Here is an 18432-nt window from a genome sequence, read left to right as displayed (position 1 = left end):
TCCTAGAGCCAGCACGGCACATCTCCCTTAATCAGTGCTTTAAAATCAGCTGTGCCTCTGCTAATTGGCTTCATTTCAATCTCCGGATGTGTCCATTTGCTATTGAATGAGAGCAGCGATGGGCAGCTGTGAGGCATGTTGTAGGAATACATGTCTTTGAGTTGAAATCACACTTAGGATTAGATCTACTTCCCACACTGGATTTGCCTGTAACCACAAATGTGTACAGGGGATGCAGGAGATGTCCAATAAAAGCTTTTAATATAGAAGTGACCACTCTGTGGCTCTCTTAACTAAACTTTCTATCTTTGCCTCTCTCTCCTTGTGCCCTGGCAAGCTGGCTGCTGGTAGATAAATATCAGCTCCTTTGGCAGCGGTGTCCACGTACATTTCCCCAGTGAGCCCATGGCCCCTTGATGAAAGCCATCCGTCACTGCAGTGGGATGACCTGTCTGCACTGACCACCACACACTTCCACCCTGACCACTAGACTGTGAAGGGGATGTCTCCATGAGCACCCTCACACGCCACCAAATCATGATTTAATGCCTTTAATTTACACTGTCTCGAGGGCTTATCAAAAGGTTAGCTCAGGAGCACTGAGACAAGTTTATAAAGGCCTTGCTGGGACACTGTTACATTAGGCTTGGGGTATAACACTGAATTTTGGATTGGTGTTACAATTGTAAGTGATACAAAATGTTAATTAGCGCTATAAGTTTCCATTTAGTGCTTAGTGCCACAGCCGCACCGTGTTTTGGCAAGCAGAGCATGTTCTTCTGCTGTTGTATCGTTGTATCCCAAGGGACAAGACAAGAGCGAATGATGTGAAGCTGAGTGAGATTAATGTGTGGTAAATGGAACATGTGCTGGGATGACAGTGTAGATGAGGAATGATGCCTCTACGGGAGATGGAGAGTGACAGGCTGAAAATAACATAGAGTGGAGATTATTCCCACGAATATTCCTCCCAAATATTTAGAGAAGACTCTGCTAACAGTGGATGCAGGCAAAATCAGCGTTGAAAGGCATTTGATGCAATTTGCTGCAACATTTTATCATAGAAGTCACATAGCAATACTCTAATTGAAAGTGATGAAATGGTTTATTAAGCAAGCCTTGGTTAGCCAGTGGTGTGCAAAACAAATCCCATGCAGGTTTTAACTGTTGTGGGCCATCAGGACCGATTTATGGCTGTCATCATCATCACTTGAAGTAATGTCATTGGGGGGCATATGGAACGGTAAATCCTGTTCCCAGGTTCCTCGTTACTGTAAATGTTCCTCCTACACAGGCAATCAAAGAGATAATTCTTGTAGCAATATTCTCCTGTAGGTCAGAATAGGACTGAGGATGCATAAAACATGGGAGAAGAGGAGGTTTTAATTAAGACAAATAAGAAGGTATAAGAGAGAATATGCAAAATGTAAATCTTAATACTCAACCTTAAAATCTCTGTACATCATGAAGAAAAAATTGGTAAGAGCTTAGCATCTACATGCATTTGGATATGTGAGTGCTGGATTATAGATTCATTTTGGAGTGACTCTTGACCTAGTTTGGGACCTACAAGTGCTACAGTATGTGTTGCATGATGATAAAAGGACAACTGTAAGGTGTGCTCTTGAATTAGTCTAGTATTTCTGAAAGAGAAGTGACTTTAAAGTATTAATTGATCTTTTGTGGCCACTTAGGGGCAGCACAACAAGTTGAGGACACAACATTGACATATTATTATCTTACAATGTTGATATGCTAAATATGTTAGCAAATGGTTCCCTATTTACACATCCAGCAGACACAAAACAACTTTAGCATTAAACCTGGCAAATGTAAGTCCAATTCTCCTTATAGCTCTGTTTTGGCCTCCACCATCTTCTAAGGGAAATATCTGACTTTTTAGCTGCTTAACGCTCCACTATGTTCACCAGCTAGTTGCTAACTTTGTCTCCCTGCTGCCTGGTGGAGGGCAGGTAGTGTACAGTTGGTTTATCAGAGCTTTTTGCTGAAAACAGCTGCATGCTGCAGCTTTAACCACAGCTTATAAGAGAGGTGAACTAAAATAGTAAAGCTGTGGGATGTACAACTAAACAAAGAGCTGAAAGATGCTAAAACCCTCTGTAAAGCTGAGGCGAACTACAGAGTGCTGTGATAATTCTCTATGGGTTCATCATTATAATCATTACAATTTAGATTACAATATAAAAAAAATAATTAATGCAGGTTTAAAGGGTTGGTTCACTCAAGTTAGATGTAAATAGGTTTTTTTTTTTTAACTTACTCTTAGGAGTATGTAGCGTTACAGATAGTTTGGTTTGCCCAGGTTTTGTTTTAGGTTGCTTTCTCTAACATTTCCACAATAATGTCTGTTTCTGGAGACAGCATCCTCTTTACTCTGGATAATTCACAGAAAGCACTGTCAATAGTTTTCATGAGAACTATTTCTATAGTCTGTGGAGTATCCAGAGAATCAGGGACAGAAAATAGTTTGCTGCAGATTTTTCAAATGCAACTTTTCAATGCTGTGGCAACACAAACTAAATTCCATTCACCTCTATTGTATTGGGATGGAGGAAAACCTGGACATATAAAAAACAAAATTATGTGTAGATAGCACTAGAAGTAAAGAAAGAAAATATGTTATTTTTTCTCTTTTGTAATTTTGGCTCAACCACACTTAAAAGGCAGGCTCTCGAATTAGACAAAGACCAGTATTTCTGGTAGAGTGATAAGTCTGTTATTCTCACTCCACCAAACTCACTCCACAAACACTCCACAACAATTGCTCCGTGCTTGATAAGTCACATGGACCCAGCCATGAGAATTTTGCTTGTTAATAGAAACCAAGGACACAGTTTACCATATTCCTCTCAGTGTTTCTTCCTTCTCTCATTCACAATGCCTGGCAGCATAATAACTGAAGTAAACAGAAAGAACACTCATATTGTAGATGGACAACTTCTACCAAAGGAGGAAGTCAAGTCTACTTTTTAAACTTTTCCACATAAGCACAGCATTCCTTAATGTATGAAATACTTGTTCACTGCACACAATCGATGTTCAGTATCACCACCAAGACCCATACTTATTCCTCAATGGATTTCACTCACCAAACAATCACCATAAAAGTGAAAACTTTCATCCCCTCCCGTCTGCCAACTCCGGCAGTGCAGCATTTGTGCAGTTGCAAGAATGAAAAGTAAATGTTTTTCAAAAGGACATTCTTGCTCTGCTCTTTATGGCACACATTTTAACCACTATTCAAATAAGCCGAGCAGACTGCTCCGGGGCTTTAAAAAAATACTTAATAATAAAAGTAGAGGTGCCAAAGTTGCCAATTTTCCTCAGATAAAATGATATTTGACAGGCATGTTGCTCAGTCAGTATGTACAGTAACCAGTTGGATAAGAGGAGGTATATTTCTAAAAGGAGGAAGAGGGTTTGTGAGTCTTCATGAAGTGTCATAGTGAAAAAGAAAAATTAGTTCCATGAAGAAAACACAAAGGCTTCTCCACAGAGATACATATGTAAGCATTTCAAACATCAGGGGAAATGTGTTTGTTTTCTCTGGTAAAGTAACTGCTGTCCATTTATGGCTAAATTTTCAACATAAATGTAAATATTAATAATTCAGGTTTATTTGCACTAGTTTATTTTCAAAATGACCTTGACAGACCAATACTTGTCTTTTAAAGTGTCCAGACTAACATAATAATAACATTTAAAGGAATTATGTGACATTTTGGGAAATATGCCTATTCACTTTCTGGCCAAGAGTTAGATGAGAAGATCAATATAAATCTCACATCCACACTACCTATGAAGCTACAGCCAGCAGCTGGTTAGCTTAGCTTAGCATAAAGGCTTGAAACAGGGGGAAACAGCTAGCACAGCTCTCTCCAAAGGTAACAAAATCTGCCTAGCAGCACCTCTAAAGCTCACTAACTAAGACATGTTACATCTAATTTGTTTAATCTGTTAAAAAAGAAAGAAAGAAAGTAAAAACAACCAGTTGCGGTTTCCTGGAGTGCCTGCTGGTTGCCTGGCAACCTCATTGCAACAACAAGACTCCAGGAAGTCAAAATGTCAAATTATTCCTTTAAGATTTTTTCTAACAATGATCAAACTAAAAACATAATATTTAGAGTTTGACAAAACAATCACAACTCACCAGCTTTTTCCAGAGCTTTCAATCATATTACGGGGTCTTCCCCAGCCAACCAATGGATCAATAGCTGTTATGATTTAAGGACTATCTTATACATGTTGGCTTAGTGAAGAGTGAAAGTTCATTCTGGACCTTGTCTTTCAACAGATGCATTTGTATGATAAAAGCTAGTAAGAGGACCTCAGTTTGGGATTGTTTTGTCAAACTGCTATTTACAAGATAAAGAAGGAATTTTTTCTTGCTTCACTTTTAAGCCAACTTGGACAAGAAGCCCTAAAAATGCTATGAATGAAATCATAACAGCTACCGAGCTTGCATGTCAATATCCATCTCTATGACAACTGAGCAAACTCCATCCTCCGGTGATGACCTTGTGATATGGTTAAAGAGAAAAAGCCAGTAAGGTGACCTTGATTTGGGAAACTTCAATCATATCTATGATATTGACAGATTTTCAGAGGGTGGGAAACAAAATATTATTGTTTACAATACAATGCAAACACAAACACAGTTGCGGTGTGGTCAGTTTTATAGCCTAACCACTATTTTTTTTATTTTACATGAAACACCAAAACAATTGGCTACAGCATTGCTAAGTATAGTATTGTTAGGGGGAAATGTGTTTACTCATTACAGATAACCCAATTCAGTCGTGTTTGATATCCGTACTGTCAGAACACACATATGTTCCTAATTTATCTTCTACGTTGCAGTTTTATTTCATTTGCTTCAAAAACAAACAGACACATAAGAGCTTGCTGTTGTTACTTTGTACTGGAGAATTTTCCCTTTACTTTGTCTTGATTCTAATCTTAAAAATAAATGAAATTCCTCTGAGATGCTGGAAGCACATCTGCAGCCCTTCACAAACACAGAGATAATGAGGTTGCTAAAGAATAGTAAAATAAGAAAGAAAGAAAAAGTTAGTTTGTACTAGGAGGTTCCTCTCGGGCAGTCGGAGCTGGTGTGTATATATAGCAGAGCAGGCTTGCTTGTGTGAGGGGGTGTGCATGCTGATGGCCATCGATCGAAACAGAAGGTGTTGTCTGGCACTTCAGGCCATTCACACAGACTCCTGGCTTTGAGTTCAGAGTTATATTAACAACTTTGCCAGTTTGTAATTAATATGAATCTGCTGGTGAGCTTCATCCACCCTGTTTTTTGGTAAAGGAGTCATTTTGACGTGCTGTTGAGGTATTATCAGGACTTTTCTTCAGAAAACAAAAGGACCTGACGAAGACAGGAACTGACAATTGATATTGCTTCCTTTTAAAGATAATCTTTTCTTAAATGTTTCACCATATTGATATATTAGTCAGTTTCCAGATACAGTAACTTCAAATTACTGTGCTTGTGTGTCTTCTGTGGGTTTATTTAATACCAGCTTTTGTCAGTTCATCATCAGGTCATATTAGTGCCTGCTAAAGGAATATATACGTTTCAATCCAAGGTGAGATCACTGTGTAGGATCATAATGTAGCTGAAACAATGAGGCGATGAATCAATCAACAAAAAATTTGTCAGCTATTTTGATAATTAATTTTTAATACATTTGAGTCACTTTTCAAGCAAAATTGACAAATATTTGCTAGTTTCAGCTCAAATATGATGATGCAGTTTTTCTCTGATTGTACACAGAATATCTTTGGGTTTGGAAAAAACAAGCAATTTGAAACCACCATGAAAAGAGGCTCTGCCGTTTTCACTTTTTTCAGACATTTTACAGAGAAAATTATGAAATGATTAAGAAAATAATCGGCAGATTATTCAATAATCAAAATTATCTTAGCCCCAGACCATAACACACCTATTTCCTGCCTGAGTCCTTAACTGTCCTTACACAAATGTTCAACAAAAAACACTCTTTAACTCTTGTGCTGTCAAATTTCAGGGGGAATATTGAGAAAATGTACTCATGGGTGCTTTTAGAAAAACAATTTCATCTGATATCAGGAAATGCGTGACGGTCAAAATAGTCTAAATTATTACCTCAGTTGAGTGCAGTCTGCAGCATGACAGGCCAGTACGATATTACTTGTCCCAATCCTATACTCTTTTCTCCGTGTTCACTCTGCTACAATCAGCCACCGAAGACCGAAAAACCCATGTTCACAACCTGAAAAGTTTTTAAGTCTTGTAACAACTTTAACCCTTCCCCATTGGCAAAAGTTAGGCTGTGAAGAAAATGATCATCAAAGCCAGACAAATTTACACCTTAGCCAAGTATCATGAGTCCTGCAATTTCACACAGATCCAGTTTTCCTCCACAGCAACACCAGGAAAACAGCCAAGTTTGCCACTTTCCAGATGGAGGCTAGGCTTTTGAATAATGACTAGCTCTAAAAGTTGCATTTGAATGTCTGCACTACAGTGTTTACAAAAGTGCTGATCTCTACACCGGTGCTGGAGCCAGTATACATTGATGCATACTGTACATACACCATACTGCCTCACACATCAATCTCAAGCACATTTACATTTCACTGAGTATGGATCTCTGTACATAGCTACTATGTTCACGTCATTTGGTGTTAAAATAACCAGAACTATTTATTCTATCTATCACCCCAAGTTATTTAAAGATATTCTGACGTCTCCAAGCATCATTGTGTCAAGTCTACATTGAAGCCTGTAGATATACTGTAGGTGGACAGGAGAAAAATGCAGGATGGAATTTATTTTTTCCACAAGCTTGTTTACACAGCTCTAAGATGAGTCTTCATTCCCTTCATTTCTATCAAGGCATTCCTCCTCTTCCAGTCACTGCTCACACAAACACACACACACACACACACACACACGCATGCACACAAACAAACACACACAGGCACACTGCACATCTCTCTATGTAGCGTCTTCCTCAAATAGAAAATGTGCACTAAAACATGACAGCACTGGCGGCTAGTCTCCGAGAGCAGCCCCACTCTCTCTGGCCTAGATTCTTTCAAATCCGCTCTGGAAGTGCCTTCGTCCTCAGCTGCACTGCCAGCCCGCCAGAGAGTGAGTGAGCAAGCCATCTGGCTGCACAGCACATCAAATCCCAATCTGTGTTAATTTGAGTGTTATGGGCCATTGTTTATTTTTGAGAAAAAGACGACGGGGAGGGTGGGGGGGGGGGGACGACTCACTCACAGGATTAATAAACCCTTTTGTAGTTAATTCTGTGCAAAGTTTGAACCAAAGTTTTTGCAGACGTACAGCATGCCAGGCATACTTCAGGTCACTGCTGAAAATTAGATGTGTCCAACCTGGCAAAAATAAAGATTTAATCTAGCTACAAGACAATAATACTTCATGGATTCTACCAAACTGTAGAAGATGCATAAATGGATAATTGTTATAAATAAAATAGACTATTATGGAGGCCAGTCATCATGCTGTGCACTTAAAGTCATTGTGCTGCATTTGTTTCCACCACCTGGTAACAACATTTGGATCGCCATAGGCTTTCATTCATGTTTATGTTGATTTTTTTTTAAATTCAGATCCCCATTAACTGTCACCATCACAGGTAATTATCTCACTGGTTTTTAGAAGTCACTATCCATTATATTACTATACTGAAGACACTCTGGGCTTTAGAGATTTCCTATATATACTGATTACATTTAAAAGTCCAACACTTAGAAAGTACAAGACAGCTACTTCAAAACTTCCTTTTGGTTTACAAAGGAAATAGTTGAAGCCATATCTCTTTTTCTTTGTCTCTTTATCCCCCCCCCCCCCCCCCCCCCCCCCCACCTTCCTCTCTCTCTCTCTCCTCCTCTCTCACTCACACACTTGTCCACACGCACATGCACACACACATGCCACCCACCCTGACACATGGTGTGTTATGCAATGGGTGATGCCTAATTACCACTGACATCGCGGAGACTGTTCACTGCGAAATTAATCATGACACAGGCGTCAGCTTTTGATATTTTTCGCCAAGTGCTCTGAGTTTGTACCAGCCGATGTAATTAATAAACCAAATGCACACAAATACTGATTAGACGCTGACACTGATGTCTTAATAATAACCAAGCACCTTAAAGCCAGTGCCAGGTGCCACACAGTGGAGATAAGTGGAGGGGGAAAAAAAAAAGGTGCAGCAGAAGAAGTAGAAAAGAGATGTTGAAGCTAATAATTAGTATGAGGTTGTTTATTGTTTTGACTTTTAGGAGCTGTGGGCAAGCATAGACGGAAAATAATGAAACAGTTCCTGTGTTACAAGGGTGTATAATTGTATCTATATACAAATTCTAAACAGCTGTGGGTCCACGGTAGCTCGCAGAGGGCTTCAGTGCTATTTATAAATCATAGCATTGTACTGGAAAGCGCTTACAGTATATCCAGTCATGCATAACATAAACAGTTTCTTTCCAGTTAGCAGAAAACCTTGCTGTTACTTTATTATTACAAATAGATGAACTGAGACTCCAGAAACGCAGCCCACCCGTATCTGGCATAATTAATGCGCAGTTCATCAGTGCACAAACCTCTACAAGAGGTGGTTGCTCATTTCTAGAGGTTTTTACTGCCTCAGAGGCAAATGATCACAGGCCAAGCAGTTTGGAACAGGATGCAGGCTAATTGATTTGACATCTCGCCTCTTTTGTTAAAATCAGGTTCAGATATTGTTTTACTCTCATAAAGCCATTTTTTTTTTCACCACACGGCTGTGATTAGCTTTGATCTTCCACAGGCTTCAAAGTGTAATGTATCAGAATTGTTCATTTGGAAAACACAAAGAAAAAACTTGTTTCCCATTTGAGTTGTGTTTTTTTTCCCCGACAGAACAGAGCAGCTATGAATAGTGTGCAGTGTTCCTGTGTTTTTTAATTGGTACAGAAGTGTGTTATGTTTTCCTAGGAAAGTGTAGTATTAGGCTATTTTAAGACCCTTAGGTGTCTCTTCACGTATATTCTTTCAGGTCATTTAAACTTTTGCACCTTGGCTTCCATATTCTACAAAGCCAGTCCTCCTACTGTATCTCCACTCAGGCTGCGGTGGGTCAGTGAGTGCACCTGGAGAAGGGAGTGCAAGAGCACAAATGAAAAAAGAGAGAAAGAAGGTGTGGGAAAAGGGGCAGAGGTTGTTTCCTTTTCTATTTAAAAATTTCCTCCTTTACCTCTTGTTCTTTTCTCTGATGGATGCTTTTGTGTTTATTCTTTTACTGTGTATTATTTATGAAGTATATTGTTTTACTGTTTCTACCGGCTCGGTAAAGGTGTATATGGAAGTCATGATGATCATATTAGTATTAATTATTACTGATTACCGTTATTTTTGTGATTGTGGTTGTTGTTACTCTTTGTATTGGTTGTGTATTAACTAAATATGTTGTTCCTGGATCCCAAGAATTGAAAAGAGAAACGAATAAAAGGAAAAGAAAGCTGAGACACAAGAGAAAACTTTTGGAAAGTCCCGATAATTATGTAAACAATTTTATCAATCTGTCTGACCAAAGGTCACACAGGAAAATAAAGTGGAAGGAGTTTCAAAATAGGCCAGTTTTCACTAACTATCAACACAGACCCATATGTGCAAATACTGTACACACATGCGCACACACACACGCACACACACACATGCACATGACTGAAAGTCACCAGAGACCCTCTGTTATACACCACAGTTGTTTCCATGTGCAAAGCCCAGACGCTTAAAACTAGATCAAAGTTTCAGATGGGATTCATATTGCTTCACTGTCTATATTTATCAAAAATCCCTCTTTCATGGTGAAATGCACATGCGGATGTGTGTACCGTATGTGGCAGACAGAGGAGCAGAAGGTAACCTTTATAAATGACACACAAACAGCTAGACAGTGCATCATAGTAAAGATGGCTTTTCTAATCTTCTCCCCTCCTGTTGTCTGGTCTCCCTTCTCTACTGTATCGCTGCATTATATCCCAAAAGGAGTGACACATTGGCTACTGTTCTGACATTCTGTTTGTCTCAGGCTTCACCTGCTTTCCTCCTTTAGCTCAAGTCAGCAGCATCAAAGAGTGCCTAAGGGAAGGACCACTGATGTCTTCGCATCAAGAATCCGGACCATTACTGTATTATTAATGATAGATTAATGTGTAAGTAGCATTTTAATGTTGCAGCTGGTCGAGGTGGAGCTACAGTGCTTTAAGTTTGATAAAAAATTCTTAAGTAACTCAAGATCCTTTTTCTAACTCTCTCCAGAACTTTTGATGACTTTGACCGTTTCCCTCAAAATCACTGACAGGAGAAAGTGGATGGACAAAGAAAGATCAGAGACCACTCACATCCGATGCAGAAAAAACACAATTTCACCACATTGATTTCCAGGGTCAAGAATGAATTTTCATTCTCTACTTTAAAGTACTTTATTTACTGTTGCTTAGTTTAACGTATAATAATTTATCATATTTTATTAGCTGATTAAATAGTTTGGATGAAAATTATCATTTGAAAAGTTATCCAAATGTAATTGGAAGTAGAGTAGAATTACTGAGTTGTATAAAATGGAAATACACGAATGAATTACATGCTGTTTGATGTCCATCTTGAACTGTAACTAACTAACTAACATCAAAAATGTATCTATAGGTACAGAAGTTGAGTATGTAATTTTTACTTTACAACACTGGGGTGCGCACATATAAGTTGTGTGTTATTTGTGTGTGTCTGTACATGTCAACATTTACATCTGAGCAGGTGTTCTGTCAAGAGACCCCTTAAAGATCCAGGCGAAACATTTTTCTCAGAGAGAAAAAGTGACTTATTTGTTGCCAAGAGACAAAAATATGGAAGTTGCTCAAAGTAATCATCTTGATTCAAATTTTCCTTTGCTGGACTAACATCTGTTATCCAACATCTGCAGTCATTTTATAGTTTCGATCCATTTGTCCAAACATAGCTACCCAAACTCAAATCCAGTGAAATCTAACACACCTCTGCGGCTACTTTTCATGAATACATTTTCATTTGATTTAAAACACTAACTAACCCGCAACACATTGGTAAAAGCCCTCCCCAAATTTATTGTGCAACAAAATCAAGCAAATGTACAAAATGCAATCTAAAGCTTGCAGCACCTTGGCATCTAGATGCTGCAGAATGGGAAGAATGTTTTCAAGCAGGCATCAGGAATATCAATTCATAATGTACTTGACACAGTTTTGTTGAACAACACATTATTTAGTGATAATTCTCAGCATGTTAATAATCTGATCTGAAGTCAGGCTGTAGCCTATACGCGGTGTTCCCACTGAATATGTATTTCTGACTACACTGAGGGTAAACATGTTATTTAATCATCAACATGTTTTTAATCGTCATTGCCTAAGTAGGATGAACAAACCCCAGGTGGTGTACACATAGTACGAGAGACTTTCTACAGGGAAGCGGGGGGAATGCATATCATTCAGCATTTAGATGATACGTGCCATCCGCGTAGTAGGGCAACTTAAGGTGACTGTGATCTGGGCCAAAAGTGGGACTGGAGGGTGGCCTTATTTGTGTTGTCTGAGTCGATCTTTAGAGAGACACATGAAGATTTTGCATATCACGTTGCTTAATTTCTATCACACCTGTAAATCTATTTATGATCATACATTTGTTCCCTGATGCACTTCTTTCCTGATACATTTCTGTCCTGATCTGGAATCAGTTAAATATGCTTTGATATGAAATGTTGTAAAGTGTAAATCTTCACGCTGATGCAGTCACACTTGAATGACTCTGTCTGTAATTATACCTTTGAGTGAATTAATTCAAATCTTGCAAGTTGGTAGTGGAACTCTTCAACTTTGCAATTGTTTGACTGCTTTTACTTTTACTGCAATACTATTGGGGCTCAAAGTTCCAACATATAGGGTAAGAGGCATCAAATGCACCACATGCTGCATGCTGATGATGTGAGTCTTGATCTATCATGTTACTGGACAGTTAAGGCGCAAAAGCACTTGGAGTAAAAAAGGTATATAAACATTTGCCATATCAACTTAATAATATGTAATAATCAGCTTGTTCTTGTTGCCCAAAAGTGGCCAAAAAAATCATATATTGCAGGTTTTTGGTTTTAGCAAAAAAATTTCCACCAATGAGAAATGCAAAAAACACTTAAAGCATGGGGGTTACAGTAATAATCAAAAATGTGTTGTGAGAATGACTTACTGGATGCAAAGTCAACATTAAACCAATCAAATCAAAGTTATAGGAAATAAGGGTGAATGGCAATTAAGTGACTGACTGATGAGAGGGCGACATTTATCACTGTAGATGTGAATGGTCCTTATGAATAACTGAAACAATAAGCAGCTGAGGGAGGATGGTGGTGACGAACCTCTTCACTGATTAAAACTACCTCTGTAATTACCACACACGATGGGGACAGGGTCTTCTGCTGAGTTGACGAGTGTTTTGTTTTAGAGTTAACATGCTCCAATTCACCTGTCCCCATGAGGCGCAGCATGCACCTCTCTGTTATGCCTTTGGCCCTCTCCGCTACTGGAGTTGCCTGCTATGTGTCTAAACAAGAGCGAAAGCCTGCTCTTAATCATAGCAATCACTCATCCGAAAGGATTTTCCTCCTTTCCCCCCTTAAAAGAAGGCTATTTTTAGCGCCAATGTATGTACAATGTTTTCAGGCTTAGTGTGATTATCACTGATTTGACTAAAACGATGGTGCTTGAAAGCTCAGTGAGATTCAATGGAGCTGCCTTCAATTTTTACCAATGAGGGAGCCAATTATGACTGATTTCATATCAGCTGTGCTTTGCTGTCAGTCTGCAAATTCTTATAACTCTGTCACTGTGGAAAAATCTGTGATGCGAAGCTAAATTAGATTTGCTCATGATGTGTTTGACTGGCACCCATTATGTGCAATGGACAAGTGGGAGCTGCATGAATGGGGGAGGAAAACGTTGGTTATATCTCAATTCTCCTGCTTTTTCTGAAGCAGGTCCCCATTCATGGGTGATTAACAGGCAGATCAGGGAGGTGGGCAGTGTTGCTTGGATGGCTTTGTCTAATCTAGCTGCTGCTGCTTCGCTTGGGTAATGGCTACAGGCTGGCTTGAAGAACCCAGGCAAGCATTGAAAAAAAAAACATTCAAACTACAGAGAGCTGCTCTGAAAGCCTAAATCCTACATGCACACTTTTATGCAGCCACGTGAAACACCACAAAATGTGACTCGACTGACTGACAACTCCAGAGATTAAACTGATTATTGGATGTTGCTGGAGTAAAACCAAAGTCTATGCTCACACCAATGCGTGAGACAGCGTCAGTAAAATGCAAATAACAGCTTAATCCAAATGATAGAGTCACAATCATTTTTGATGGTGGCGTCACAGATAAACACGGACATCTTACTTTCTCATAAATGCGCCAAAGGACATTATCAGTGAGCTATACTGATGTAATTTAATCTAAGTACAGTGCAGTACAGTACAGTATGCCAACATGACTGTGTCTGACAGCTTTTCAAGGGGCTACACTTCTCTTTCACACATTATTACTGAATTCGAAACTATATTTAGTGGTGCATTTTCACTTTTAGGCATGCTTGAATATCTGTAATGATGTCATGTGTAATAATGTTGCTTCAGTTTTTGAAACCAAAACCCCAAAACGTCTACCTACATATAAGCCATAACATTTCATGCCTTCTGTGTGACTTCTCTCAAAATCAGTTTACTTATTCATGAAAGCAGTTGATTGTTCATGAACTCAAGACATCTGTGCTCGGAGTGTGTAGTTTGGCTGACCAAAAAGAAAGAAAAACACATCTGAATGAAGTTCTATTGTGTAAGAGTTGTAAAAAAAGATTATTTTTGTCACACTTTGACATGGCTGAATCAAAGGAGTGACCACTTGCTTTTTGCACAGCAATAGAAATATTGCTCCACCTAGTGGAAGCAGCCGTTATAGTGTTACAGGGCAACTTGATTTACAGTAGGATGAGTCTCCACTCAATATCTGCCGGATTTTATGAGCTCCATGTTAACTGTAAAGTGAAGCTGGGAGGGCTGCTGCTCTCCCCTCATATTTTAATTGTGGGTGCGCGTGCATATGCGCGAGCTCTTACGGAAAGGTTTTTTACAGGAAACCTTTTCAGAAGTGGCACTATAAGGGAAGGTGAAAAAAATAGAGGAGCTAAAGCTCGATAAGGGAAGAGGGCAGACGATGCACCATCAAAAGAAAGATGTAACAAACTTGCGGATATGTATTTAAATAATAAAAAAAAGACTGCTTCACACTGTTACCCTGAGAGTTCATTTCAAACAACACTGCTCGGAGTACGGTGCCCTATTTCCAGACGGCTCTGTCTACCTGCGCTCTGAGCCCCTCCCTCCCCCCTCCGTCTCCCCTCCTCCCCCCTCCTCAGAGTTTGTGTTGCACTCGATGCAGTAGGAGGGTCCATGTGCACAGAATGACGTCGCTCTGACTGTAAGTCCGACCGACTCCTTCGTTTGTTTTTATTACTCTTTTTATCTAGGGCCCAGAATCGGCAATCTGCAAAATTGCGGCCATAATGTGAGATCGTCTGCCGCTGTCGTCCGACCCGTCGCTGTCGTTCGTCCTGTCAGGAGCAGCGGCTCGCTGTTGACGATCACCACTGATAATACGCAGTAGACTTCTCCAGTGCGTCTAGCTGTCAAACTGCAAACTATCTATTGGAAAGAGTAGACAGCGCACGTTTGCTGATATTTATTGACTTTGCTTGGCGTGTCTTTTTTCGTCCTCTGGATTATCGCTGCCCAGCAACACAGCCACCTGACAACTCTGAATGTCGTAATTAATTAAGGTAAGGAAGGACAGAGCTCAATGTTTGCCTGTAGATTTTATAATTTCGGACTGGGTCTGAGATGATAATGAAAGCCAACTACTCGCTGTTGAGTCTGATAACTGAATACTTGCATCCTTGCTCCGTTTTCTGTGGGAGAGAAATGTTATAACTTTTAAACGGGACCATTGGTGTCTTGTTTATAATAAAAGTCGCCGAGAAGTTGATTAGTTTAGGTACAAACAGGAGAAGAAGCAACAATTTAATCAGAATTATTAGCAGATTTATATTTCTGTACGCACCTGTCTGGAGGTGCTGGAGCTGTCAAAGTCTTTCTAAAAATATGACTTAAATTATTTATATGTTCTCCCTATTGCACTTAGTCCCCTTTGTCCTCCCAGAAGCCGCACAAAATGCGACTTAACACAGGAAAAAAATAACTTCAACAACAACAATACTGTAAAAATCGTCTTTTCGTATTTAATCTGCGCACCCGCAAAATGGAGAGATGTGCAGAGAGTTGCATGTCCTACAGAGGCAGGACAATCACGGTAGGAGCTGGAGACACTGTTGAGAAAAATGATCGAGCTGTCATCTGTTTTATTTCTTATTCTCATTTTTGAGGATCTGCACATACGGTGCATGAGATATTTTGCAGGCACCCTGAATAACTTTAGCTCGGATTTCTTTGGCTGCTCCAGAGCTGAGAGCCCTTCAGAGAGTGCACCGTAACATGCAAAATAAATACTGAAACTTCACCCAAAACGATGCCTTATAATAGCAATGTGTTATTTTTATTGTGTAATAGTTGCCAGTATTTTTGTTGTTTTTGCACTACTATAACGGCAGTTAAAACAACAAGTTATGTCGCAGCACTGTTGTGGCCGCAAGAGCAATAACTATTGAGTGACAGCTTTCCAACCAATCCATGAATGGCCTGATGAAGCTGGTGGATATCTGGCTCAGTTGTCCAATAGAGGCGCAGTAGAGGTGGGCATTTAAACAAAAAAGCCCAGACGACGTCACGTAGACTCATTAACCCTTACAGTGCACTTTTCCCTCAAGTTATCATACTGTACATCCCCTGTAGTGCAGCGATAAGGAGCTTTATCTGAGAGAGGAAATACTGTACACACTTGCTTTGAACTTTTTCCAGATATACTATACATACAGTTTTCAGTATAATCTGTATTTTTTAAAAACAAAGTCTGTAGAATAACAAAATTAATACAATCTATTATGTATCATTTCTATGTCACACAGCCATTCTGGCTTGCCGACCTGCTTGCGTCATATCCAGTGAAGCCTAATTTACAGCCTCTATCTAAAACCAAAAGGATCATTTTTTAAATCTAGAGACAATCTAAGACTGACTAGCATATTCCTGAATATATAATCCAGTCTCATATGAGATCTTTAATCTTTGCCTAAAGGCCAATACCCTCAATACACCAGCCACTTAAATATTAATGTTAAACTGATATGTGTGTAGATGGACTATAAGTTTCTTTTAAAGTGTTTCTAATTTTGTTATTTCTTGCCTCATTTGCCAGGTGAATCAATGAGCCAGCAATGGAGACCAAAAGATACCAAAGTTTCTTTGATGGGAATGATACAGAAAACAGATGGTCTCAGGTCCCTAGCACTATGGAGTACTGTTGCAGCACAGAGGATTCAAATCTGACTAGCAGTGATATCCTGATGGACATAGTCAATGTCAGCTGCCCTGCTGGAAGCCCAGCCACTGACTGCAAAGACAACAATGCAAAGACACAGGAGCAGCCAATGCTTCGGCTCAGCCAGAACCAGCCATTTGTTCTCCCACACTTCAACAACTCTCTCCATGGTCATAAGCAGGAAATGGACTCCAAGGAGCTTTCCAAGACTGTGGCTGAGTCTATGGGGCTGTATATGAATGCTGCCAGGGAGGCAGACTTTGCTTTCAGCCAGCATGGGGGTAGTAGCAGCCCTGGGAAGATGTATCCAGTATGTGGACGGCCACTAGAGGAGAATCAGTGTGGCTCCACAAAGAGTCCCAAGTTAAAGCCATTTGGTTTCCAGCAGCCCAGCACCACTCCCAGAGAACGCACTGCTGGGACTCCTGTTAGCTCAGCTACTATGCTGGCCTCTTCTCTGTCCTGCAGTCCCCAGACCTCCAGCTCCATCTCCAGCCCTGGGGGCAGTAACAATATGGTGTCTTCTACTACCAGTCCCCCCACATGCTTTGGACCAATGTGCTCGTCCGTCAGCAGTCCTGTCAGCCAGACGTCTTGTGCCCCAACACTGGCCAACATCAAGCACAGGAATTCAGCCACATGTAGCCCTGTTGAGTCCAGCACAGTGGGATCACCACCTCTTACCAGCCCGCTCAATGTCATGAGGTCCCCCATTTCCAGCCCCCAGAGTATGAGTAGTGTTAGGTCACCTCCGTCCTGCAGCACTACCTGTAACATTAGGTCATCTGTCTCGAGCCCCACAGGTGGCAGCTGCACCAGCACCGCCAACAACTGCAACACAATAAGGCCCTCCATCTCCAGTCCGGCCACAGGGGGCACTATGGCTGTCAGCAGCCCACAGAATCCCTCCTCCGCTGGGTTTCCTGTGTCCAGTCCTGCCGGGGGACTGGGTTTGGTGCAGAATGACACTAATAGCCCAGAAGCGACAGGTCTGACCAGAGACCCAGACTTCAAGAACTTTGAGTTCCCTAAAGTAGAGATGGTGGACGGGGAGGTGTTCAACGTCGGCTTAGACCAGATGGGCATGGTTAAGTACATTAAGAACGAACCTGGAACTGATTTCAGGAGCATGTGTTTAGGCAGCTCCAAATGTAATGTGAGTAGCACACCCTTTATCACACAGATTAAGAGTGAGCCAAACAAAAATCAGGGATGTATGAATCAACAGTCCTACAGTGAGCAGTCACCGTCTCTTGGTCTCTTCCCTGCATCCGAGACCACCTATTTGTCCCTGAGGAATAACATTGATGAATACAGTCTTTCTGGTATCTTAGGACCCCCTGTCTCCTCTATGAATGGGAACTATGAGCCTGATGTGTTCTCCAACAATGTCCTGTCTAAAGGGGTTAAGCAGGAGTCCAATGATGGCAGCTATTACCAAGAGAATAACAGCGTGCCCACATCGGCCATTGTTGGAGTTAATTCCGGTGGACACTCATTCCATTACCAGATTGGAGCGCAAGGAACAATGTCTTTCACGCGGCACGATGTGAGGGACCAGTCCAACCCCTTGTTGAATCTAATTTCGCCCGTAACGGCGTTAATGGAGTCGTGGAAATCTCGGCCGGGCATGTCACAGGGGTCACTGTCGGCCAGAGGTGAGGGATACCCGGGTCAGAACTCCCTCACAGACGGCATGTCGAGGTAAGGAGCATGAAGATTGTCTCTATGTCTCAGTGAGTGCCTGTCAGTGTATTTCTATCAGAGCTCTGGCTTAAAAACTGTGAGATTTTATGAGTTGTGATTAATATTTCAGCTTAGTTTTATAAACACTAGCAGT

The 18432-nt window shown here is 40.5% G+C and overlaps 1 protein-coding gene and 1 long non-coding RNA gene across 3 annotated transcripts in view; one reads left to right on the top strand and one right to left on the bottom strand.

Moving 5' to 3' along the window:
* Positions 1 to 1086: 1086 nt before the first annotated feature.
* LOC137180583 (uncharacterized) lies at positions 1087 to 4442 on the bottom strand. Its single transcript, XR_010928006.1, has 2 exons — positions 4172 to 4442; positions 1087 to 1286 (listed from the first exon to the last, which is right to left on the bottom strand). It is a non-coding gene; the product is annotated as an uncharacterized lncRNA (long non-coding RNA).
* Positions 4443 to 14498: 10056 nt separating this feature from the next.
* The window catches only part of nr3c2 (nuclear receptor subfamily 3, group C, member 2), an 86198-nt gene continuing 82264 nt past the window's right edge, over positions 14499 to 18432 (top strand). The window contains exons 1-2 of one of the 2 annotated variants that reach the window (XM_067584970.1): positions 14499 to 14579; positions 16470 to 18296. In XM_067584970.1, coding sequence (XP_067441071.1) covers positions 16489 to 18296 — 1808 coding nt within the window. In that variant the 5' untranslated portion in view covers positions 14499 to 14579; positions 16470 to 16488. The other variant, XM_067584969.1, reaches the window with a different exon arrangement.

Source organism: Thunnus thynnus, chromosome 3 (genome assembly GCF_963924715.1).
Source record: "Thunnus thynnus chromosome 3, fThuThy2.1, whole genome shotgun sequence".
NCBI lineage: Eukaryota > Metazoa > Chordata > Actinopteri > Scombriformes > Scombridae > Thunnus > Thunnus thynnus.
The sequence above is the reverse complement of the archived record's forward strand: the minus strand, read 5'-3'. Positions and strand labels throughout refer to the sequence as shown.